Source organism: Gekko japonicus, unplaced genomic scaffold (genome assembly GCF_001447785.1).
Source record: "Gekko japonicus isolate JY-2015 unplaced genomic scaffold, Gekko_japonicus_V1.1 scaffold1991, whole genome shotgun sequence".
Taxonomy (NCBI): Eukaryota; Metazoa; Chordata; class Lepidosauria; order Squamata; family Gekkonidae; genus Gekko; species Gekko japonicus.
The window spans coordinates 324023-349420 of record NW_015169842.1 but is presented as its reverse complement, the minus strand read 5'-3'; the positions used below and the strand labels follow the sequence as shown (position 1 = coordinate 349420).

General features: G+C 43.9%; 1 protein-coding gene across 1 annotated transcript; it reads left to right on the top strand.

Annotated features, from left to right (window-relative positions):
- The first annotated feature begins 3356 nt into the window (after positions 1 to 3356).
- AMBN (ameloblastin) lies at positions 3357 to 24838 on the top strand. Its single transcript, XM_015417317.1, has 8 exons — positions 3357 to 3415; positions 10788 to 10907; positions 14016 to 14258; positions 15382 to 15420; positions 16931 to 16990; positions 18346 to 18390; positions 21244 to 21288; positions 24144 to 24838. The coding sequence occupies exons 1-8, from the start codon at positions 3362 to 3364 to the stop codon at positions 24627 to 24629; spliced, it is 1092 nt and encodes a 363-aa protein (XP_015272803.1). The 5' UTR covers positions 3357 to 3361; the 3' UTR covers positions 24630 to 24838.
- Positions 24839 to 25398: the final 560 nt, after the last annotated feature.

Sequence of the window (25398 nt, the reverse complement as noted above, 5' to 3'; positions counted from 1 at the left end):
GCGGGAGGGCTGCCTGGCTGAAGCTCCTCCTGGAGGGGACCGGACAGAGGACACAGTTTGCATTCCTCTGCAGCCCTGGAAGGGGTTAAACCCGCAGAGCCTTTTGCTAGAGAGGCCACTTCTTTGCTGCGCCTCAGGATTGTCCTGTGATCGGCACCTCCCCCCAACCACGGGACCTGGATCAGACGGGACGTCTGATCGCGCGACCACACATTATTTTGCCCCGGGGCAAACAGCCACGCTCCCCCCCCCCGCATTTTCCTGCCCGTGTGACCGGGGCCTCCTATCATTTACATTTCTGAGTCTGTGTCTTCCTACTAGTAAGTGTCTTTATCTACTAGGGTGGGTAAAGGACCCAGATTAACTGTTGATTCCATAGTTTTTCTCTCCTATCCAGAAATAAGTAGGTGGACCTCTGTTCTTAGATCAGTACTTCCTTCAATTTTACCTAATTCTCCAGAGAGTCACCACTTTTTCCAGCGGACAGAGACTTTGTGCATGTAACAGTTGCTCTGAGGAAGTATATTCATCAGGGAGAGCTGCACTGGGTGATTTTTTGCCTGGTGCATACTTGATATCACAGCACCTCTGTCAGGGTGAAAAGGTGGCCACTGGCAACCATATTCATGCCTAGGATCCCAAACAGACTTTACCTCTCCCTCATTTTGTTATGAATTCTGTTTTGCTGCTCATTTTCTATGGGCCAAAAGATGGTTTCTGTAAATACAGACTTGAAGACATAATTAAAAGTAATGAGGTATTATAGCTGTGAGTTTTGTGTGCCTCTAAAAGGGTGGGTGGGATCTAACTAGAAGTCTATAATTCCCCTGCCCACTCTCTTAGTATTGATTGGTCAGCCAAACCTTTCAATTAGGTTTATATTCTAGAGCGAGAGAAGCAAGTTCACAAGTCATTGCCCTGAAACCTTTACCCTGTGAAGATTTCTTGAATTGCCTCAGGAGGTTTGGAGGAATATTTTCTCACAAGAGAAGTGAAGGTAAAATTTGTTCTCATCTTCTGCTATGGAATATGCTTCAGTTAAAGTGACTGTATTCCAAACGAGCTTCTCTCTTTTTAAGAACTGCCAAAGGATAAATAGTAATATGACTAGTACAGTTTTTCCCTTCACCTTACTTCAGTGAGGTGAAAAGTTGTACCTGCTCAATTTTATTCTGCTTCAGGCTAGAGATTGTGGGAAACCACCTCTGAGAAAGCTGACTAAGAAGGCTCTGGTTCAGGAAAAGCTTATTCCACCACAAATTTATTGGTGTTAAATGCCAGGGAACTCTTCAGCTGTCTAACATGGCTACCCCAGTTGGCATTCAGCCCTGAGACGTGTTAGCCCTAGAGAAACTTTTAGCTACCCTCAGTGTCCCTTAGGTGTTTTATTTTATTCACACAAGAATCTGAAAATTTGCTGCAGGTAAAAATGCCTACAGAAGCCCTATCTCTTTTGGAATATGGTTACGGGGTCACCAGAAATCTGTTGCAATTTGACAGCACTCCCCCCGAGGTACAGAGTTAGCTGGGAATTGATTGATTGACGTCTGCATGCTCTCTTTGAATCATCTCACTGTTAAGACTATGAATTTGCAACGGAAGCTACTGTTCAGGGAAGAAAAATGTCAGGCACTGGGACTGTATTATACACCAGACTGTTGCATGTTCTGACTGCAATTCTGCATGTTCTGACTGCAATGCCACAAGGGCCAGGTCCTTCTCGGTGGCGGCTCCTACCTGGTGGAATGAGCTCCCGGAGGAGATCAGGGCCCTGCGGGACCTCTTACAGTTCCGCAGGGCCTGCAAGACGGAGCTCTTCCGCCAGGCTTTTGAGTAGGAGCCGCCGCCACCATCACCACCGAGTAACTGCAGAGCAGGACCGCCGGGTTGGGCCGTCTGGCCATCTGGACCATCTTGGCCCATGGCGTTCCCCCTCTTGATCCCACTGCGATATACAATAGGGAGTGAGTATTTTAGTTCCTAATGCATCCTGCAAGATGTGAGTTTTTGTTTTAATTGATTTAACTTGTTCTATTTTTATTGCACTTGGTGCCTTAACTGTTTTAATCCTGTTGTATTTTATTGCACAGTTTTGCCTATGTAAGCCGCCCTGAGCCCGCTTGCGGGGAGGGCGGGGTACTATAAGTGAAATAAAATAAATAAATAAATAAAATAAATTTTGAAAAATCCTTGTTTTCTTGGTGATAATAATCACCTTGTGGTTTGTGAAGACCTTAGTCTTTTGGGGTTATTCCTTCTGGATATAAGCCCAAAATGTAGGATGCCAGTAGAGAAAGCAACATCTGGTGAAGCAGTTCAGTAGTGTGAATCCGCCAGTGGCATTGGGGGGGTGGGGGTAGGTGGGAAGGAGGTGAAAGTGTTTCATGCTCTTATTGACTGTCTAGCAGCTCTAGGTAGAGATCTTGGGAGCTGAAGTCAGCAGTGGCTGCACACTCCTGATGGAGCCTTCCCTGGCTCCTCCACAACCTTCAAATGGAGTGTCAAGAGCGAAATGTGCCTCTTGCTTGGATTTCCCTGATGTCTGCCTGCTGGTGTTTTTGCTAAATTAAAAATGGAGGCACAAGTCCCTGTCCCACTGAAGAAACCTATTTCGGTGACTCATTCAGAGACACAGTGGGTTACCTCCTGAGAAAATAAGCAATACTTTCTGGTGCATCTTTGCAGTGGTTGTCATCAGATCATCCACAAGCACTCCCTTTGCAGAGTCCCGTTAGAAAAGAGGTGCATTGAGCATCCCTCTGAAGCTGTGCTTTATATCTAACAGGGTACGTATGGTTTTCTCAAGTCATGCTCGTGAGCATAACAGTTTTAATAGCTGCACAGAGGAAGAAGCAACTTCTGTGTTGCCTGTAAATGTGTAGGAGCGCTGTCTTCTGTTGAATCCAGATCCCACCCCCCAAAAACAAAACAAGACAAAATCCAGAAATTTTCTTCTGCCTAAGGGGTTCAGATAACGCATAGCGATAATTATACTTCCTTGAAAAATAACAGAAGCAGAAACTGAAAAAAAGAGATGGTTCATGATCTATATCATAACTGGGAATTTATTACATCGATGGAGTTTGTATCTCTGGTTTTATCATAATGGGAATCTGTTTTTTTTTTAATAAGGGTATTGCATTTCAATGGAGAACCAGTTTGTTAACTTTTCCCAAATGATAATGTTTTCAGAATGGTAACCCCTACTGTAGACAAGCTGTAAGAATCAGCCAAACCATAATTTGTGTCAATATGATATTCGTACAGACCATTTCACTGTGTACTGTGTTTCAATTCCAGGACCAGATCCTCATCAGAAAACGTTTTCCAGACAGTTTTTGCTCCAAATAGCATCACAGATATGAAACGATGGATACTTGTCTCCTGTCTGTTAGAAATATGCTCTGCTATGCCGGTAATTCCAATATACCTTTACATCAAACTGTATGCACTTTTACGTCAAAAATTTCAGACTAGAGAAGATAGAGTTTTATAGAGGTGATACGTTGCAATCCTAAGAACATTTTCCTGGAGTGTTATTTTTGTGTGTCAACAACATGGAGTGTAAATCTGTGGTCATTTTCTACGAATACAATATTAATTCCATGAGATCAGAATAATCATCGATGGGAAAGCTTGCTTCTTGTCACCTCTTGGTGTAGTAGTTTGGTGTAGTGTTTAAGAGTGGTGGACTCTAATCTGGGAGAACCGGGTTTTATTCCCCACTCCTCCACATGCAGCTGCTGGAGTGACGTTGGGTCAGTCATAAGTTCCTTCAGAGCTGTTCTCTCAAGACACCCACCTCACAGGGTGTCTCTTGTCGGGAGGGGAAGGGAAAGTGATTGTAAGCTGCTCCGAGACTCCTTCGGGTGGTGAAGGGTGATGTGTAAAGCCAATGTCCTCCTCCTCCTCCTTCTGCTTCCCAGATAAAAGCCACTAACATCTTTCTATCTTCCTATCAGCAAATGCTGGGGGGGGGGAGAAGAAATTCCAAGAGATAATTTGTTTGTTCACAAATACTTCTTCAGCACAGTGGGATACCTGGAATAGGTAGTATAAGCCTTGAGGTATATATTTTGCTGTTGCCCTGGCAAGTATTATGCTGTAGCCTATTTGGAAGTCATTACAAAAACTTCTGTAGACAGCTGGTCAATTGACAATGTAATCTTATAGAGCGTTACTCTAGGGATTTTCCACATTCTCATTTTCCTTGTCTGTAAGTTACTGTTCCTTGGGGGGGGGGTTGTTCTGTTTCGCATGTGTTTTGCTCCCTCTAGTGGTCAATTCATAGAGTTCCCAAGTACTTACCACCATCCGGCGGGGAAAACATGCTCTCCAGCCAGACCATTCCTCCCTGTAACACAGCATGCCATCGCCAGGAAGTGACGCTGGGTGACGCTCTGGCAATGGGGCTGAAAACTCAATGGTACCATCGAGTTTCGAGCCCCATTGCCAGAGCATCACCCAGCGTCACTTCCTGGTGATGGCATGGTGCGACGTGTCTGTTGTCCCCGCAGGAACGATCCTGCGAAGGCGTCTGTGTCCCCCGCCGAATCACAGTAAGTACTTGGGAAGCCTGTCAATTTGAAATTATATCTGTTTATGTCCACAATATCACCCTGCAGATTTAACGTGCAGGGTTTTATGTTAGACATAAACCAATGTAATATTGAATCAACCACTAGAGGGAGCAAAACACGTGCAAAAGAGAACCCCCCCCCCAAAGGAACCAGAACTTAAAACAAGGAAAATGAGAAAGCGGAAACATCTAAACTCATAGATTTCAATGAACTCATACTAGAGTAACTCCACAGAGTATTGCACTGTTTGTACCTTAAATGGAACTTGTCAGAACTATGATTAATACCAGGGCTATTTTTGGGCAGGAACGCACAGGAACGGAGTTCCGGCTGGCTCCCAAGTTGGCCACACCCAGCAGGAACTCATTAGCATAATAGGCCACACCCATCAGCAGAAACTCATTAGGATTGGCTACATTAGGGGTGTGTGGCCTAACATACAAAAAAGTTCCTACTATAAAAAAAGCTCTGGGTTTTGACAACAAACAAGATAAACAGAATAAGAATCAAAAGGTGGGTGTGGCTGGATGACCACATTTCTGGTAACATGGGGGTGTGGCCTAATATGCTAATGACTGGTGCTGTCAGGGTGTAGCCTGACATGCTAATGTGTTTCTGCTGTTGGGTGTGGCCTAATATGCTAATGAGTTCCTGCTGGGCTTTTTCTACAAAAAATGCCCTGATTAATACACCTAAAGTCAAAGGCATAGCTAAATAAGATAAATTTTGAAATACACAGGTGAAGCAAAATAAAGTATGCGTAATCAAACATAAATCCAGATGTTTAGAGTAGGGGATCGGCCTGTAAGTATGCACTGAGACTTATTTGCTGGCTTATCTAATAACATTGTCAAAAGTGGAATCTGAGGGTGAAGTTTACTAAGCAGAGCACAGGGAAATATCTGGCAAAATTTAGTAACTGGCATCCAAGCCAACATAAAATGTTAAGTTTCTTTTTTAAAAAATCTGCACTCAAAAGATTTGGAACAGTAAGCCAAACTATCAGGATCCCAAGAAGTACCCTTGGGAAATGGAGTTCTGCGATGCAGATGGCACTTCCTAACAAAAAATTTGGGCAGCTTCACGAGACTACAGTTCCCAGAGATCTTTAGGCATTCCCCAAATACTGAAGGCAACAGTAACTTACAGTCCTATGCTAATGCTTAAAATGTACAATTGGTAGGAGATTGGGTGCATGCCAAACTATACTACCTCCTTGGCATGCTTGCTCAGCTGCTGTCTTCTATTTGTACATAATTCTCAGTTGGACAGGGGTTTACACACAAAGAGTGCAACTTGTTTTGATACCGTTTGCATAATTTTGTACAATTTGGATTGTACTGAGTGCGTGAATGGCAGCTATGGGCACACTGGCCCCTGAGCAAACATGAATTTCCAAGCATGAATGGAACCTGGGCTTGGAGACAGGGCAACCTGATCAAGAGAGAAGGCAATATAATCAACACTTCGTCACGTGTACAGTCTGAACATCAGCATGGCCTCGTCGTTACTAGAAAATCTGTGTATAAAGAGGAGCGCACTATGGATTGTGAATATTTGCCACAAAGTTAAATTTCCGATGTCATTTATCCAAATGATCTATGAGACATATAAAATGTTGTGGCCAATTAAGAGTGCTTTCTATGGCTTATCCAGGGTCTTACCATGGCATTCCAATTAAAGCTTGGCAAGAGTCTCTGGGGAAAGCATGACTGGTTCCACTGCAGACCCTCTCCCCCACTGGAAATTAGTTGCATACAGAATCCAAACTAAGAACTGTAAGGATGCACCTGCACACACCATTACAATGTCATAGGGCTATATTGGGAACATGCAGCATGGATTACTGGTCAAGCTATCTGGATGTCGTTGTTGTTGTTAGCCATTCAGTCGTGTCCAACTCTTGGCGATTCTATTCTGGATACGTGATGACTTCCAATGCCAATCTAAGGAGAGTTATATGCTTCTAAACCCACTGAAGTCAATGGGCTTAGAATGGTGTAACTCCGCTTGCAGTTGTACAGATAGTTATGATCAGAAATGAAAACACGATGAAGAAACTTTTGCAAAGTAACTGGTACTTCAAAATGAGGATTCATCATGTTATTTTTTTAATGTTTCTAGGAGTTGTGGCCTTTGTGGTTTTGTATCTCTCAGATATAATTTCTGTGATGACTAGAAACAAATCAGTTCTATTGCATGTAGGATTTTTATTACAGTTTTTAGGGCTGTGGCCAACAATTTTCTACAGAAATATATTCTATGACTCACATTTTAAAGCATCAATGTCACAGAAGAGCACAGTTGTTCATCTGCAAAGATACACAATCTCCTTCTGAGCAGATTGCATCCTGTGTTATGATGGCAGTCAATCTGTTAAGTGCGCACCTCATTCTTCAATAATATTGACAGGCTTTTGGCACGCATCCAAAGCTACACTTGTTACAGTGTATACAGGGCAGAAATTACGAATAACGGAGTAGCAGCCAGGGCTCAAGATGCTGGGGTACCCCCTCTTTCGAAAGGGCAATTGAAATGTTCAGTAGCATAAGTGATTGAGGTTAATCCTCTCATGTAATAATAACAAAGTCATGGTTGACTTATGGTGACTCCTACTGGGGGCTTGGATGTTTTTCAGAGAGGTGGCTTGATTGGCCTGCCTCTGCATCCCAGCCCTGGTATTCCTTGCAGGTCACCCTTCCACGTACTTGCCAGAGTCAGTCCTGCTTAACCTTTTTAAATCTGAATACATCAAGTTTGCCTGGGGTATCCAGGCCAGGGCACCCAGAGTTAAGTGTTGATGTGGGGAGTGATTTTCACCTGGAGATACTTTCAAGCCAATGGCTCCCCATCTGAAATCTGTATAACCTCAATGACTGAACAGTTTAAAAGGCTTTGGGTGCTTCTGCACCAAGTTTTTGTTTCAACCCCATACCTTAAGTGCATTGGTTTTTCCCACTATCATCTGCTGGTCACTGGTTTCCTGGTTTTTCTTCGAGTTTCCCCTGTTTTTTTTTTTAGACCAGCTTTGCAGTGGTCTAAAAGGGGGGGGGGAACATGAGAAAAATGGGACAGCAAAAACAGCAAAAGCCAGTACAGTTAAGAAACCAGGCTGGAGTTAAGAAGCCTTTGACACATGGTCAAAATTTATGTAATTATGCATGGCGTGGATAAAGGAAACAGAGATGATATTTTTCTACTTTTTCTCATAACACTATAAATTAATTTATAGAATTTTCTGTGTAACATCTAACAATAACCACAAGTTTACATGGCTTTAGAAGGGAATTAAGCAATTTTATGCAGGATAAGCCTATCCATGGCTATTAGGCATAAAAGCTTAATGGGACTTCCATGTGAAACACCAGTGTACTTCTGAATACAACTACTGGTAGACAAAGTTGTGGAGAAGTCTTCATGCCCTACTTTTGGACTTTCTGGAAGCATCTGCCAGACTGATATTGGAACCAGGATGTTGGACTAGATGGATCTTAGGTGTGACCGAACAGGTCTCCTATGTTCCTGTTTCATTATACAGACATGCTACCAATATTATCCAATATGTGGGAACACATTCCTCTAGTCAGGGGGAGACATCCTGCAAAAAATACTCTCTAAGTAATCATTTCAAGATAATGGAGCAGTCTGGATAGGCCAGTTTAGCCCGAGCTTCTCCGAGGTTTTGGATGGGGGACCACCAAGGAAGACTGGGCCTGCTACGCAGAGGAAGGCTATGGCAAACCACCTCCACTCTTCTCTTGCCCATGTGCAACTCAACTGCACCTTCTTCTTCTACCTAATGTACCCATCCCTGCTGCTGCGGAGCTCTGAGAGATGTACAATAACATTTAAAAACATTGGCCAAATAAAAACAATAAATCATATTAGAATACATTTTTAAAACAGAGGGTGAATACTAACACTTATTAATTAATTGTTCCCATAATTACAGACTGCCGGCCACTTCACGGCCAGGCGGGAGGAGTTGAAATGAGCATGGAAAACAGAGGAGGATGTCAGCTGAGATGAAAACCACCACTGTCCTCAACCAAAATCCTGGTGGAACATCTCTGCCTTGCAGGCCCTGCGAAATTCTGCAAGGTCCCGCAGGGCCCTGATGGTATTTGGAAGACAGTTCCACCAGGGTGGGGCCAGGGCCAAAAAGGCCCTAGCCTTGATTGAGGTCAGCCAGATATTCTTAGGGCCAGGGAACACCAGCGTGTTTTATCCAAAGAGCACAGTGCCCCTTTGGGGACATAACGACAGAGATAGTCCTGTAGATGTGTTGGTCCCTGACCACTCAAGGCCTTATGGATCAAAACCAAAACCTTGAACTTGACTCGGTATTTCACTGGAAGCCAGTGCAGCTAGCACAGCACTGGATGTATACGTGCCATCTGTGATGTTCCCATCAGGACTTGTGCTGCCATGTTCTAGATCAGCTGGAGCTTCCAGGTCAGTCTCAAGGGCATGCCAGCATAAAGCAGGTTACAGTAGTCTAACCTGGAGGTAAGACTAAGCTTCATTACTCTCCATGGGATTTACTGCCAAAGAAACTTTGACAGGATTTGGCTATTGATCCTATGGACAGCAATAGTTCTGAATTTTGTCTCTTCAGCTAACTTGTTCCATAGATTTGGAGGCATGCAGCATGGCTTTATGCTTGATTTGAGACTAAGCATGACTTTTCTCAAGCTAGTACCAATGCAGCAGAACGAGGTGGTAATGTGGTGGGAAAGTGCAAAGGTGTTTGAATGGATGATGCTACCAGACAGTACATGGGGGATTACGTTTCATGAAGTTTCCTTACATTAAATAAGCAGAAAGTAGAAAACTGGCACAGCTTTTGAAGAGCTAAGCTAGAACTTTCTCCCTGATAAGCTAGTGTGTTTTATTTGCAGGACGTTTTACTTGAGGGAGCATTAAGAACATAACCCCTTTCCTGCATTTCAATGAGGTATAGTCCATTCAGTTGCAAGTCTGACTTTTTGCGACCCCATGGACAACATCATGCCAGCCCCTCCTGTCTTCCGCCGTCCTCTGAAGTTTGCTCAATTTCATGTTCATTGCATCAATAACACTGTCTAACCATCTCATCCTTTGCTGTCCCCTTCTTCTTTTACCTTCAGTCTTTCCCAGCATCAGGGTCTTCTCCAGTGAATGTTCCCTTCTCATTTGGTAGCAAAATATTTGAGCTTCATCTTAAGTATCTGGCCTTCCAGGGAACAGTCAGGGTTGATTTCCTTTAGGATTGACTTATTTGTTCTCCTTGCAGTCCAAGGGACTTTCAAGAGTCTTCTCCACAACCATAATTCGAAAGCATCTATTCTTTGGTGCTCAGCCGTCCTTATCGTCCAACTCTTGCAGCCATACATTACTACTGGGAATACCATCGCTTTGACCATATGGACTTTTGTTGGCGGGGTGACGTCTCTACTTTTTACTATGCTGTCTCGGTTTGCCATCGCTTTCCTCCTAAGGAGCAGGCATCTTTTAATTTCATGACTGCAGCCACAGTCCATTCTACCATCTCAGAATTCTACCACTTAATTCTTATGCATGTGTAGACCAGATCTCTCTTACAAGCAACTTGATCTGGATTGACTCCAAGTAGAGCCTGGAGATCTCTTAGAATTACAGTTGATTTACAGAGATCAGTTCTCCTGGAGAAGACAGCTGCTTTGAAGGGCAACCTCTGTGGCACTATACCCCACTGAGGTCCCTCTGCTCTCCAGATCCTCCCCTCCCATATGCTCTGCCTCCAAGTCTGTAGGAATTTTCCAACCCAGAGTGGGCAACCCACATAGGCCATTCTAACCAAACTATTTTCCCCTAATTTTTGAAGGCTTTATTGATGTGGTTTTATTCAGAATTTCCTCAGTCATTTGTAAACTGCCTTGAGGCCTCTTTTGGTGCACAAAGGTAAAAGTAGCAGGTAAACAAATAAATGCCTATTATTCCTTCCATCGCTTTCTCTCTAACTAAATTTAGTGATGTGATCAAGCAGAAAAGAATGGACTGGTAAACAGAACAGGAGCTATTTGAAAAGCTGTACAAATATTTGTTAGTTGTGTATTCATTTGAATCCAAGGTATTTAATTTTGACTCCTGGATATTCAGCCTGAATTGTAGCCTGAGCCGTTAATGGCTTTAAAGTCTGAATTATGGTTTAAGAATAAATATGTTCTCTTTCCATCGCTCCTTTAGTATGCTCGGCACTATACCTATGCTGATCCATTCCATATGTGGATGCACAATTTCCTTCCATCGCATTCATCACCATCCTTTTGGGGGAAGCGAAGACTTCATGAGCATGATACTCAACAGGTGAGTCATTCTTCCTGTGATAAATCCAAAAGTGTATGGAGTGAGAGAAAGTTTCAACTAAGAAGAGAAGAAGAAGAAGAGATTGGATTTATACCCCACCCTTCACTCTGAGTCTCAGAGTGGTTTACAAACTCCTTTCCCTTCCCCTCCCCACAACAGATACCCTGTGAGGTAGGTGGGGCTGAGAGAGCTCTGACAGAAACTGCTTTTTCAAGAACAGCTCTGACAGAACTATGGCTTGCCCAAGGTCCAGCAGCTGCATGAGGAGTGAGGAATCAAACCTGGTTCTCCCAGATTAGAGTCTGCACACTTACCCACTACACCAAATGCATGAAGAAACTTTTTGTTAGGTTTCTCAATACTTCCCAAAATGTCCGTCAATTTTCCAACTGAGTTTCTAAAAATATCTCCAGAAATGTTCTCCAAGGATCAGATTATTTACACTTGTTTGGTCTTTGCCTGAGATCTACAAAAGCAACTCACTGCAATTAAAATAGAGATCACTTGAACAAAGGGTAGCAGAACAGAGCCCTCATAATTTTACTATACATTGACACTCACCACTTGGAAGCTGTGAAGGTTCTGGACCAGTGTCTTGAGGCCAGTGTTCCCTCTAAGCTGAGTTATTGTGAGCTAGCACAGTTTTTAGCCTCCAGATCACACATTTTTGTCTTAGCTCAGGAAGAACGGCTCCAGAGCAAACTAATTTATTCCATAACTAAATCGTTCACTCACAACTTTGATGCCAGTAGCTCACAAAGTAGAATTTTTGCTCACAAGACTCCACAGCTTAGAGGGAGCATTGCATGAGGCTGTGGTCAAATAACCAAGGGTGAACAAATTAAAGGTTAATCTGGAGAAGATGGAGGTGATGTTGGTTGGGGAGGCAGAATGTTTGGCTGGTGTTGATCTACCAGACTTAGATGGGGTTAAGCTGTCTTTGGTAGACCAACTTAAGAATTTGGAGGTGCTCCTGGACTCAGCCTTCTTCACCCAAAGAGCGATTAACACATGGAATTCACTGCCATAGGAGGTGGGGGCGGCTACAAGCATGGACGGCTTCAAGAGGGAATTAGGTAAGCATATGGAGCAGAGGTCCATCAGTGGCTATTAGCCACAAGGTATAGATAGGAACTCTGGGGCAAGTGATGCTCTGTATTCTTGGTGCTTGGGGGTTGGTCAACAGTGGGAGAGCTTCTAGTGTCCTGGCCCCACTGCTGGACCTCCTGATGGCAGCTGGTATTTTTGGCCACTGTGTGACAGAGTGTTGGACTGGATGGGCCATTGGCCTGATCCAACATTGGCTTCTCTTATGTTCTTAATGGATAAACAGGTCAGCATTGTTGCCAAGAGCACCTTCTTTCAGTTACATCTAGCTTGTGTTTAGGCTTTCCTGACCTAGCTATACTGATCTATGCTTCCATAACCTCTAGACTGGACTCCTGTTGATATGCTGTACACAGGGCTGCCATTGAAGATGTCTTGGAAGCTTCACTCAGTGCAAAATGTAGCAGTGAGACTCCTGCCTGGAGTCAGCTGCTGGGAACACACAACTCCGGTGCTTTGTCAGCTGTGATGGTTACCTGTTTTTCCCTAGACCGATTCACAGTGCTGGCTGTTACATTTAAAGCCCTTCACACTTGCTGAACCTCATCTGCCGATACCCTCCAGTGTACCAGTTATGTACTTTAGATACCCTTCATCTTATGGTGTCCTCCCTTAGGACTATCTGTATGGGAACTGCAAGGTCTCAGGTTTTTCCCATGGTGGATCCAGTCCTTTGGGATGAACTACCAGAGGAGGGTGTTTTAACTCACCACTCAGGACAGGGAAGAAGGGAACTGAATGAGATTCAGTGGGAAAGCTCGCGGGATCCAACCTACTGTCTTACACTGAGAATAATAATGCAACCTCACAAAGTCATATAACAGAGAACAGTCATACCTGGAATTGGTAGCTGATATGGAAAGAGTTTTTAATTTTTTTGTCAAAAATCACCTATGTTAATTAAAAAAAATCTGAACCATGTACCAAATACTTATGAATGAAGAACCTCCATGCTGTGTCTTTCATGGATTTCATTTTTGTGGGCGTGCTCTAACAGCTTTGTGTTATCATCTTGGCTGTAAGCCACACTGAGCAGTCTCTGGAGAGTTGGTATATAATTTTTAAAATTAAAAAAATTATATGATAATAAGGACTGCAGTTAGAGCGATGTGGCGCAGGCAGTAAACCGCAGGGAGCAGTGGCGCAGGCAGTAAAACGCCTGCTTTAACAACACTCGAGCAGCCACTATGGCTGTTCGAGACCCACCGCGGTCGAGGTGAGCTCTCGACCCTAGTCCTAGCTCCCGCCAACCCAGCGGTTCGAAAGCAGACGTAAAATCTTAATGCGAGTAGATGAATGGGTACCCACCCTTAGAAGGGTGGGGAGCACCCTCCTCCTCTGATGAGGCGTGTGGATGGCAACGGCGGCAACGGCATCAATGGCGGATTATCGGTGGTGGAAGCGACGTGGGGTGGCGATGCGGCAGCAGCAAGCGGCAGCAGAGGAGTGATCCCCGGTGGCCAGCGGCGGGAACAACAACCGGCTGTCGTACAGCGAAGCACACAGTGACGTCATCCACAGGCGCGGCGGAGCCGAAAAGGATGCAGCCGGGGCCGGGAAAGGACGTAGACTGTGTGCCGGACCAAGTGCCAGAAGAAACAGCAAGTCAGCAAGACTACCGGGAATGAAGCAAGCCGAAGGACATCAGCCTCCACCAGGGTGCCGGTAGGCTGTCCCCCCCCTAGAAATAATGTGGCCTAAGTTAGGATATTCAATGTGATTAGCACTCCCTCAATGTAAACCACCCAGAGACCCCTAAGGGGGTTAGGGCGGTATATCAAGTCGAATAAATAAATAAATAAATAAATAAATAAATGAATAAATAAATGTCTTAGGATACTTCTTCAGAGTACTGGCAGAATCAGTGTTTTATTCTTTGCTCTGTAGAATGACTTTCAAAAAATTAAGTTGATGATGTTGGCTAATCCACCATCTTGGAGATAATTTATTGATGGTGTCATCCTTTTCCTTATGACTATTTATCTTCCCATCACTCCACAGTACGAATATTCGATGCCGGTGCACCCGCCTCCTCTGCCATCTCAGCAAACTCCCCTTCAGCCTCCTGGAATACAAGAGCAATTTCCCTTCCTACTGGCAAATCAAATTCCATATACTCCTAGGCAAATTCAACCCCAACAGTATGATATGCAGCCACCATTCCAGCAAAAACCATTCCTACAACCGGAAGGACGTCACCCAGTTGTTCAACAATTGCAGCTGCCAGACAGGCAGATGCAACAGGTTGGTTTTTATAGGCAGCTGACATATCAATCCCAAACCCAGTCATACTAAAGACAGTTTTCAGGGACTCCGGTGCTTGAACTAGGAACCTCATGGCACATGTTGGGGGACCTGACCAGAGAGCCTTTACTAGGTAAAGCCCCGGTGGATTGACTGTTTATATTTGCATAATTTTGATATGCATTTTAAAATGTGATCCATGCTGTATTTTATCTATGCCAATAAAGGTTGACTGACTGACTGACTATTAGGTACAGAGTAGAGTAAGAGTGTGCAACACTAGATATGGTAAGAGAGTACAACTCCTGTGACTGGCAGGCAGTATGAAGCCTCTAGTTTGGCCAGCCTAGGCTTAATTATAGGAGGGTGCCCTTTTAGTTAATAAAGTGTACCTCCTGCAGGTGCATTTTATGCTCTATGAGTTGGATCCATCCAGCTTTTCTGCTGGTGATAAAGGGAGAAGGGAGTCCCACTGGACCACCAAAAAGGCTATGCTGGAACAAAAGCAATGTGTGATAAGGACTATAATAAAGAGGGGAATTGAGAATGAGCTGGAAAAGTTGGTTGGATCCAACCCTATCTTGTTCAGCTCCAGGAGACTATTTTTAAGGACTGCTGCTAACAGCCCAGGAGAAGAACAGTAGCTGGATTAGAGAAGAAATTTTGGCCCTTTGGATTTTTAGGCATGTGAAAATTTCCAAATAGTGACCATTCCTCGAGAAATATAGGCCAAGATTAGACTTGATGGCGTAGAAGTAGAGCACTGGAAAAAGAAATGACTGACAGGAACTATAGTATTCAATCAGTTTGGGTTTTTAAAAAATTATTAGTACAAACAGAATGGTAATAAGGCATAATTTATATGAGGGATTACAAACCTTCTCTGTGTTGCTTGAAAAATCCTTCTAGTACAGTAGGAGAATTCCTGTCTAAGATAGGTCATTGAGCTTCTAAGTATGTATATGTTTCAATCCATACATTCAGTCCAATCCAGACAACAAAAAGACTGCTTTAAGTGCATTCACCTTTAAGAGTACATTAAGACCAACCATTGATCCAGCCTTTATTCAATTTAAGCCTTGTAAATTGTATGGTTTTAACCTATCTTCTTTTGATAATACAGTTATCATTTCAAGAATACTTGAGGACATTGGGTCAGACAGTAAGTATGCATTTTTATGGCATATCTCCTTAGTTCACTAATGTTTACTGAGTTTCATTTCATGGTGGATAAAGTAAATAAGAGTTGGCACATAGAAGTGGCTAAAAATGTGAACTTGGAAGATCCCCGTTCAGATTTCACCCCAGCGGTGAATTCGTTAGCTGGACTTTGGAAAGCTGTTATTTCCTCAACCATAAAACAGGAGGATAATAATATGAATCTACCATTCAAGGCTTTTAAAAGGACTACTATGACCTTTTGTGCACACTCGAATTACTCTTGATTTTCTTGGGAGTCAATCCACAATAATTGGAATCAGTTTGGTTAACGTTCTTCCACACGTCTCCCCCCCACCGTGCATTTTTCCAGTTGTGGAGTCAGTTTATTTTTTCTTCTGCATGTGCCTTCAATAATGAGGATTTTAAAGGAAAGGTACTGTTATCATCAGTGTTGTTATCAGTGGTGTGACAGCACCCCTCTTATTTTTTTTAAGTGATCCTAAAATAGAGATGTGGTTTTGTAGTATTGCAATGATAGTTTAAGCAGCTTCTCTGAATTCCCAGCTTTCATTTTTTAAAAAGTAAGTCTCTTTCCTCTTCCCTCACAGATATATGCCTTTTTCCTTATATCTCTGTGACAAAAGGTGATAGAGACTTACTTTTAAAAAACAGAAAGACAGCGGGGATTCAGAGATCCTCTTTAAGCCATAACAACACTATAGCATTATATTGCTATTTTAGGTCTTTAAAAACTGAAATAATGAATTGGGATGGGGTGGAGAGGGAGTAAATGATGAAAGTCCAGTAATTGAGAAGTGAGCTGGAGGTGGGTGGGGCAAAGAAAACAAATAGAAATATTACGCACTAGGAAAAAGATGACTCAAAACCGGCTTCCAATTCAACCCCAAATTGGGATAAAAGTAGTCTCAAAAGAGCTGGGGGAAATGAGGGGGGGGGAACACCTGAAGTGAAAATTAAAGGCACAAAAATGCATGTGGAAATCAGGGGATAAAGTGAAGCAGTATGGGGCCAGAACTGACACAAAAAAAATCCCATGCAGAAAAGCACTAAAAAAATGTGTATTAGGTGAACACTGAAACAGCATGGTTCTGCACAATAAGCTCTTGTGCAAACAATACTTATTTACAGTTAAGTCATTGTTATTTGTTCCTTTCATTTTTTTATTACTTTACAAAATTTATATCTCTTTTCTGCCCTCACAAGGGTCACTAGGCAGCTAACAAATGAAAATATACATAGTAAAACCACATTTTAAGACCATTAAAACCAACCCCCCAAAATTACAACCAAAGTTAAATATATACAAAGACACAAAGTCAACCATGAGAATCTTGGGCAGGAAGGAGAGATCACTGACAGAATGCCAAACCCAACAAAAATATGTGAAGGTTAACTTTCTTCTATACTTATGCATATATCGAAGTACCTGCTCTGTGTACGTTTAATTTATGCCCTCATTCAACTCTTTTCTACTTCTTCTCTTTGCAAAGATCTACCCAGGTTTGCTCACAACCCCACAGGACCCAGTACAACAGCCACAGCAACAATCTGTAAGTTCACTCTCCACATATTTCACACACGGTAGCCCCAATACAGTCACTGTTTCTGGGTACATTCATTAGGGTTGCCTGGTCCCCACTGGCCACTGGCAGGGGATGGCAGGGTAGGGTTGTCAGATCCAGGTTGGGAAACTCCTGGAGATCTGGAGATAGAGTCTGGGAAGGGCACGGACCTCAATGAGTACAATGCCATAAAGTCCACCTTTCAAAGCATCCATTTTCTCCAGGGTAACTGATCTCTATAGTCTAGAGATGAGCTGAAATTCCAGGAGATAACCAGGTTCCCACCTGGAGGCTGGCAACCTTATTCATGCCTCAGGGGAGGGTTAGGATCACTTTGACTGGTCCTGTTCTCTCCCCCACCACACCTGCATTTTTGCCTGAGCCACAGGCAGCAGTTCCCACCAGTCCTACTGGGAGGTGGGGTGAATCCTACAAGCTTGACTCTGCTGTATGGGGTTGTTTCTACCTGAACCGAATTCCCATGCAGCAGATGACTTTCTTCGCAACTGGAGGGGGGGGGGCATGCTGCATTGCCTGAAGATCTATTACAAGACTATACTGCTGCAAGACCAAGCAGCCAATGGCCAGGATGACCAGATGCAAAATGCTATAAGAATACAGGTGGTGAGGGTGGAGGTGGAGAACAGTCTGCTTTTATTTATTTTATTTTATTTTATTTATTTAGACATTTTTACCCCGCCCTCCCCATCTGGGACGGCTGGAGTGCTACACAGCACACCTCCCTGTTAACACAAGGCTTTTTCTGATGTTACTTCAATCATGAATGTGTTACTGCTTCATATGTTACACCCAGCCAAGTTAATTCTGAAGCCACACCTGCTTAGATAACTAAAGGATTATCTTGTCCAGAAGCCCCCCCTCCCCTCCCCCAAACCCAGCCCTATCGATGGGCAATATACATTCAAAGAAACTAGATTTTGATACGAATAATAAGGCTTAACTTGGTCAAGATGGACAGAAATATTCATACAATGGAAGATCATAATCAGTGACATGCTTGATTGTATCTATATTACACTAAAATTACTGTCATCAGTTCTCTAAAAGAATCCTGGGAAATGTACTCTGGTTATGTGCTGAAAATTCCTTGTTGGAGGGAATGAGTTTAACCAATGTAAACTGCATAGACGAGCTGTCTTCGAACATTTTTACATGGCTGTAATTGAGGACAGGATGCTGACCGAAGTGGGCAGTCTGTCTGATCTAAACTGGGTATTTTCTCTCCACTCTGAATATCCTACAGTTTTACATCAAAATGACAAATAGCAACCGTCTCCTAAGCCAAACTCTAGTCATTAAACCGATCTCTCTCCTTTGTCTAGATTTATCCCAGTATGTACTACCTGTCTTATGCAGCAAACCAAGGAGTAAGTATCTGACATTTATATACAACTGATGGATGAAATTTCCACCATTATGATGGTTTAGGGGGGGGGTTTGCAAGGACCAGGTGCTGGAGTACATCTCTGTGTGCTCTCCCCACAAGACATGTGGAATCCCCCCACAGAAATTGTCCTATCCAGCATCAGGACAAAGGAAAAAAATTCCCTCTAGTACAATACTATCCCCAAGTACAGCTCTTTACATTTATCCCCAGAGTTAAAAATGAAAGGGAACCCTCAGGGATGGTAATGAAGGCCGTAGGTTACTTGTTTCCCCTACCCTGTGTTCCTGGGCACAGATTTACTGTGTTCTACAAGGACAGTTTCAGGTGGGCAACCGTGTTGGTCTGCAACAGAGGACCAAGATTCACATCCAGTAGGGTTGCCAAGTCGGTAACTGAGCCGCAGCGGGGGACTCCCGGCTGGCGGCTGGACTGCGCGTGCTGCATGCACGTCACCCGGAAGTGACATGACGCCACCGGGCATGCTGGGGGCGGGGCCATGACCATCCGAGGTAAAACCATAGAGTTTGCCCTCGGATGACCGTGGCCCCGCTCCCAGCGTGCCCGGTGTCGTCACGTAACTTCTGGGTGACGTGCACATTGGGGTGGAATTCCCCCCGGGGCCCGATCCGCCGCCGGTGGGGAACAGGCCTCTGGGGCAGGGGGTTCCCCACCCCCCGGGGGGACTTGGCAAGCCTAAGTAGCATCTTTAAGACCAGCAAGACAAACAAGTTTTCCATGAAGGTATCTGACAAAGAGAGCTTTGACTCTCAAAAGCTTATACCCTGGAATGTTAAATATACATCACTATTGGCATTACTATTTTTAATAACTTGGTTGTGTTGTTTTTGGTTATATATGAATTTTTTTAAAAAATTGGTTAAAAATAAGGTTATACCGTGGAAATCTTGTTGGTCTTTAGGTGCAGCTGTACTTGAATTTTGTTCTATAACTCACTGGATCTTATCTGCACAGCTCTACCATTTCAGCTGTATAATCCCCTTCTTTTGTAAGTCATTGTAAAATATGACAAAGCCACAAAATCCAGGCAGTGTGTCCTTTTTTAAAAAAGTAAAAAACAAATGCAGCTATTCAGATGTCAGGGATTTAGTATTTGCTGAAATTATCATGAGTCTATGATCAGAAGCTATGCATTTCAGCTTTTAATTTGAATGTAAAGATTATAAATGTGTCCCATACAGGAGCATAATAGAATGCATGTGGTTCTCTAATTGTTGTTGTTTACTTGTTTTTATGTCATGTTATTTAATCCTGTTAGCCACCTTGAGCCTGCTTGTCAGGCAAGGCGGAGTATAAATACAAATAATAAATAAATAAATAAACTTGTTCACTATACAGCAATTTCTCAGAGTCAACGAAAGAACATAACGTACAATCCTATGTAGAGTTACTCCAGTATCAAAGAGGTCAGACAGCATAATTTGGCACAAGATTACACTGCTAGTTGTATGGAGTTATATTTTCATATGTGGGTTAAGATATCTGTCTGCCTCCCCATCACATGTTATCTCACCCTTCCTCCAGGGAGCTTAGGGTAGCATACATGGTTTTCCCCGCCATTTTTTATCCTCAGAACAACACTGTGTGAGAGGTTATGACAGTAATCCTCAATGGTGCCATAGTTTATGGTGCCCAATTGCTAATTTCCCAAACACCTCTTCCCTGAAGCAAAGGGCCAGTCCTGTCTATCTTTTACCATGATGGAACTGGTGGAGATGCTTCAAAAGACCTCAGGAAGCATCACCTCTGAATTTGCAGGGAGCAGTCATTTGGAAACTGCTGCCCCTCTCAGAGGTGGATGCTTCGTTTGGAACCTCCTAACATTTTGTAATTGCCCTGCCATTTTATGATTTGTTGTTCCTCATAGGACATATGTTTTGTGGTGGCACCCACCATTCTTTCTCAGAATTCCAGAAGTGCCCACAGGATCAACCAAATTGACTTCCTGTGGGTTACTGGGAAAAAGAGTAACTGACCCAAGGTCATCTAATATGCTTCATGGCCTTGGGCCCAGGTCTCCTTAGTCCTAGCCTAACAACTACACTACACTGGCCTGCTGTCTATATCATGAAGGGGTTTGCTAATCTCCAGGTGAGGCCTGGAGTTCTCTCAGATTTCCAGCCCACAAATAACAGTTGGCCTGAAAAAAATGGCGGCTTCAGAGGGCGGGCTCTGTGGCATCACATCTCCACTGAGCTCTATCCCCTCCCCAAACTCCTCCCTTCCCTGGCTCTGCCCCCAAATCTCTAGAAATGTTCCATCCCCAGAGCTGGCAACGCTCGTTCTAAAACAAAGGAGTTTTCACAGTATGGCCCCGGTCACACAAGAGGTTTTGGGCCGGTAGAGGGACGGAACGGATGCGCGGCAAATGGGTGTGATCCCACAGCAACATCTGGGAATCGTTGCCCGGCCGTCCCTGATCCGTCCCTCCCGCCCAAAACCCCACACCAAAAAAGAACTACCTACTTGGGTGGTTCGTCCTGAAGGGCCGCGGCAAGTGCGGCCGTGGGATCGCCGGCGCGTCCTTGCGCCGGCGCATCCCATGCTCCTGGCCGAACTGCACATGTGTGAGCATGCGCAGTTCGTCAGCCTCCCCTTACCACCGTCGCTTTCTCCCCGGCATCTGATCATGCCGGGGAGCGATGGTGCTGTGGCTCAGGGGATCCATGGGATCCTGCCGCGGCATCTCTTTTTTGGTGCGGCTTTTAAAAGCCGCACTTTTGACGGTATTTTTCCTGCCGTGTGGCAGGGACCTATGTAAATTTGGGCTGAAACAACTCTTTGCTGATATATGGTTTGTTTACATATTCCTTAGGCTGCTCCTGCCACATTAGGAATAGTAAGCTCAGAAGAAATGCAGGTAGGTAAAAAACAAAAAGGTTTTGCACTTCAACTGTGTCAGGATCAGCGGTTTCTCTCTCCAAAGATGTCATACTACAAATAAAAAAGTCCTAACACCCTGCATACAAGCGGAATCAGACAGATTTTCAGCTAAAGTGACTGTCATTTGCTCAGGGGAAGTGGCAGGCTTTGAATCCAACCCCGGGTTTAATTATTGGGGGTAGGGATGCCAGCTTCCAGGTGGGACTTGGGGGTCCCCTGGAATTACAGCTCTTCTTCAGACTACAGAGATCAGTTCCGCTAGAGAAAATGGATGATTTGGAGGGTGGACTCTATGGCACTGTTACCTACTGAGGTCCCTGTCCTCCCCAGGCTCCATCCCCAAATATCCAGGAGTTTCCCAACCTAGAGCTGACAGCCTTACCAGACACACCCTGAAGGTGGCCAGGGGGGACCTGGCAACACCTGGATGAACTGAAATGATAAAACAAGGTGTAGAAACAAAATGTAAATGCAAAAACTAGAAGCAGCAGACAAGCATAGGATAATAAGCAATGGCGGCCTTTAAAAACTGTATCAGCAGAGCAGACATACCTGTCTCCTGGAAAACATCTGACGAGAATGCCAAAAGTGAAAGAACCAAGAGTGCTTCTTGGGGCAAGGAATTCCGTCGCCCTTGCTGTGATGCTGAAAAGAAGCTTTCTGGTGGCCCTTCCCTTTCACCTCAGTGATCACACAGAACAGGGCACCAACCGCAGACCTCTGAGCAGAAGTCATCTTTAAGGAAGACCTTGTCCTAGGCCCTTTCTCAAGGTCTGAACAACCTGGACTGGGCCCAGGAACATATAGGAAGCCAGTGAAGTTGACTTAGCTCTGGCCTGGCATGCCAATCATTGTGGGTCCCGGTTATGACCTTGCCTGCTGCATTCTGAAGCAACTGAGTGTCCAGCATTCTTCAGTGGCAGCACCCAAATAGACTGCATTACAGCAGTCTAACCACAATACTGCAGAGTTATTCAACTCTGGCCATTCTGTTTACCTGTTGTGCTCCTAATCAGATAATCAATGCTATTTTCAATAATCATACTGGGACTGGATGCTTCTGGATCTGTCTTTTAGCACAGGAGGCCAGGTGCATGGCACAGGTGAATAGCTGCTATAATGACACGGACAAGTCACTGTCCATGAATAATTACAGGGTGGGCAGTGGGGAAGCCCACCTGCTATGGAAAAGATGGGGAGGAGGATCATACATCCTACACAGCAGTCCCCCTCACTGCCAGAAGTCATTTGGGGAGTAGAAATTGGGCTTGGAAGAAATGTGGCAGACAGACTTCCTCCAACTTTGTCCCCCCCCCCAATTTGGCCTCCTAACATGCCTGCATTTGGCACGCTGGCTTTACAAATAGAGAGAGAAATTATATTCTTCCATGCCAAAGATTTTTTGTATTGTGGAATCAATGAGATCCATGCTTTAGTTATCCAATTTCTACTGATCTAGCTATAAAGACTGAAATCCTGAATGAAGAAAAAAGACAGAGGCTGTTGATACAATCATAATATCAAAGAAAACTCATGCAAAAGCTATTATAAACATGAATGGCATGCCAAGGAGTTCAAGGAATTTACAGACCAGAATAAAAAAAGTAAAACAGGCCAATCCAGAGACACGCACTCCCTTATAAACCACATTGATGTCTACAGGAGAGATTAGCAGAGTTGTCCTAAGCAAAGTTACACCCTTCTAACTCTATTGAAGGGCTTAGAAGGGCATAACTCTGCTTAGGATGTCACAGTTAATCACCTGCTTAATTCTATTGAGAACTAGGAGATCTAAAAGTGCTCCACTTTACTGGTTTGTTTTTTTCCAGAGGGTTTCATAGATCGCTACTATTGATTTCAGCCTGTCTGGAGTTCTGCCATTGATGCAGTAGAACAATGCAATAAGTATATTAATTTAGATGTGAATGTAATTAATTTGGTGATGCTTCACCTACACATGGTCCCTTTTTGCAGGTTTTGAATCCATCTGCCTTCTACTTGTTGCATAAAAATGTATATACATTCTCCAAATGAGTCTGTTACTCAGATGAAGTGAATTAACTACATATTCTTTCTGTGCTAATCTGCCAGGGAACGATGGGTTATATCAAGAGGTGTTTGTAGTTATATCTACTCTGAGAACAACATCTACTCAAAGAGCAGGGCAACTGTCATTTGTGATGCACTTTGTTGGACATGGCATACAGCCTGTGGACTATTTTCCTCTTGGGAGCAGGAGCTGTCCTGCCCCCAACTCCCATTGCCTGCCTCCGCTCTAGCAGCTGGTGGGAGAAAAACTAAGTGAAAATAGCCATTAGTGTGATGGTGTTATGTCACTTCCAGTGGAAACCCAGAAGTGACATCATGCCTTTCTGGGAATCACCAGAAACTCTATGGTAAAACCACAAAATTTCTGGCAATTCCTGTAGAAGCATAATGTCACTTCCAGGTTTGTCCTGTAAGTAATGTGGCACCGTTGCACAAGTAGTGTTCCCCAGCGTCCCAACATCCCCAGACTCTCTCTGATTATCAGTGGGGGGAGGAATTAAGCACAGATGATATGGGGGGAGGAATTAAGCACAGATGATATGGGGGGAGGAATTAAGCACAGATACCATTTTCAGTGACAGATACACATAGAACTGCCTTGGGAGTTCAAGGGCAGGTACAAGCATATTGCAAGGGCAGGTACAAGCAGAAAAACCAGTGCAAACATTTAAACTGGGCTTCCAGTTTGGATGAAATACTCATCATTCCCTGATAAGCAATGTTAAAACAAATAATTTGAAATAGTTGTGGTGATTCATTAAATGTGTCAAAATATTTTTCCAGGGCGGTGGGCTTGGTGCACCAGCCTATCGTGCCATGAGCCCAGATCTCTTTTCCATGGGTGCTGGATTTGGAAGCCCACCACAGAACAGACTAGGGCAGCCAGGTGACTACACTGTAGAAGACGATCAGCTTGGAATAACAGAACAGCCTGAAGTTCAAGGAGGAGCTAAACAGGCCGCTAACCCTTCAGGCAATGGGAACAACGTCGTTGTCTCTGTAAATGGCAACAACCCAGGAGGTGCTCTGTCCAACAGCAACCTGATGAACCCCGCTGGGCAGAGTAAAGGACCTGGAGGCATGCCCCAAGCCACTGTAAACCCACTAGCGACTCAAGGCCTCCCCGACAGCTTCATCCCTTTTGAGGCCGACACTCCTATGCCGCTGGATCCCACCATGTACCCTGATGCCATATACACAGCCCAGGCAGGAAATGAGGTTGGGCGGCCACAGATAGGTCAGGACGGATGGCATTTTCAAGAACCCTGAATAGCCCTTAAGGAACATACCAGGCCTGTGTATTATCTTGCAGAAATTACCTGTGCCTGATGCACTGGTTTAGGACTATTACACTTCTGTTGAATGGGCACCAAAGCATCACATGTGCTAATATAAATATATGCAGCTTGCAGCCGCGATGATATAACCTTTATTTTGTGTTTTACATTTCACATTTGGAAAAGCATGGGAGGTGCCAGATGATGGATAGCTAAAATATATATTTTTAAAGAAATAGGTTCTCAACTAGTGTTTGCCGAGGTTTTGTTCCTTTGTTTATGCCCCTTTAGCTTCCATATGCTCTAAGCCCTTGCATGACTGCTGTTTTGAATAATGATATTATTATTTATGAAAGCTTTCGCTTTAGAGACCAGATATGCTCTCAAGGTTTATAAGCAGTTTCATGAAACTGGAGTTTATGGTTGATACGTGTCTCCGACTCTGATTAGATGGCTCGGTGCATTGCGTTGATTTACTCAGGCAGTGTGCAATAAACCTTTATTTAACCATGTTAATGTTTCTGTTGCTTTCTTTTTAAAAAATAGTCTTGATTAAATGAGAGAGTATCACGGCCAGGATGTTTACCCGTCTGTACAATTTGTAACTGAGGCTTCTTGAACGCCTCCTTTCCTAAACACTCTCTATCGTTTTCTTACTTTACCCTATACACCCACACAGATTTACTTCTAAGTTCCAGGCCAGCATCTAGTTTTGTCAGGCGGCCTTTTTGAGAAGGAATCAAGTGGGGGGTGGATGAAAG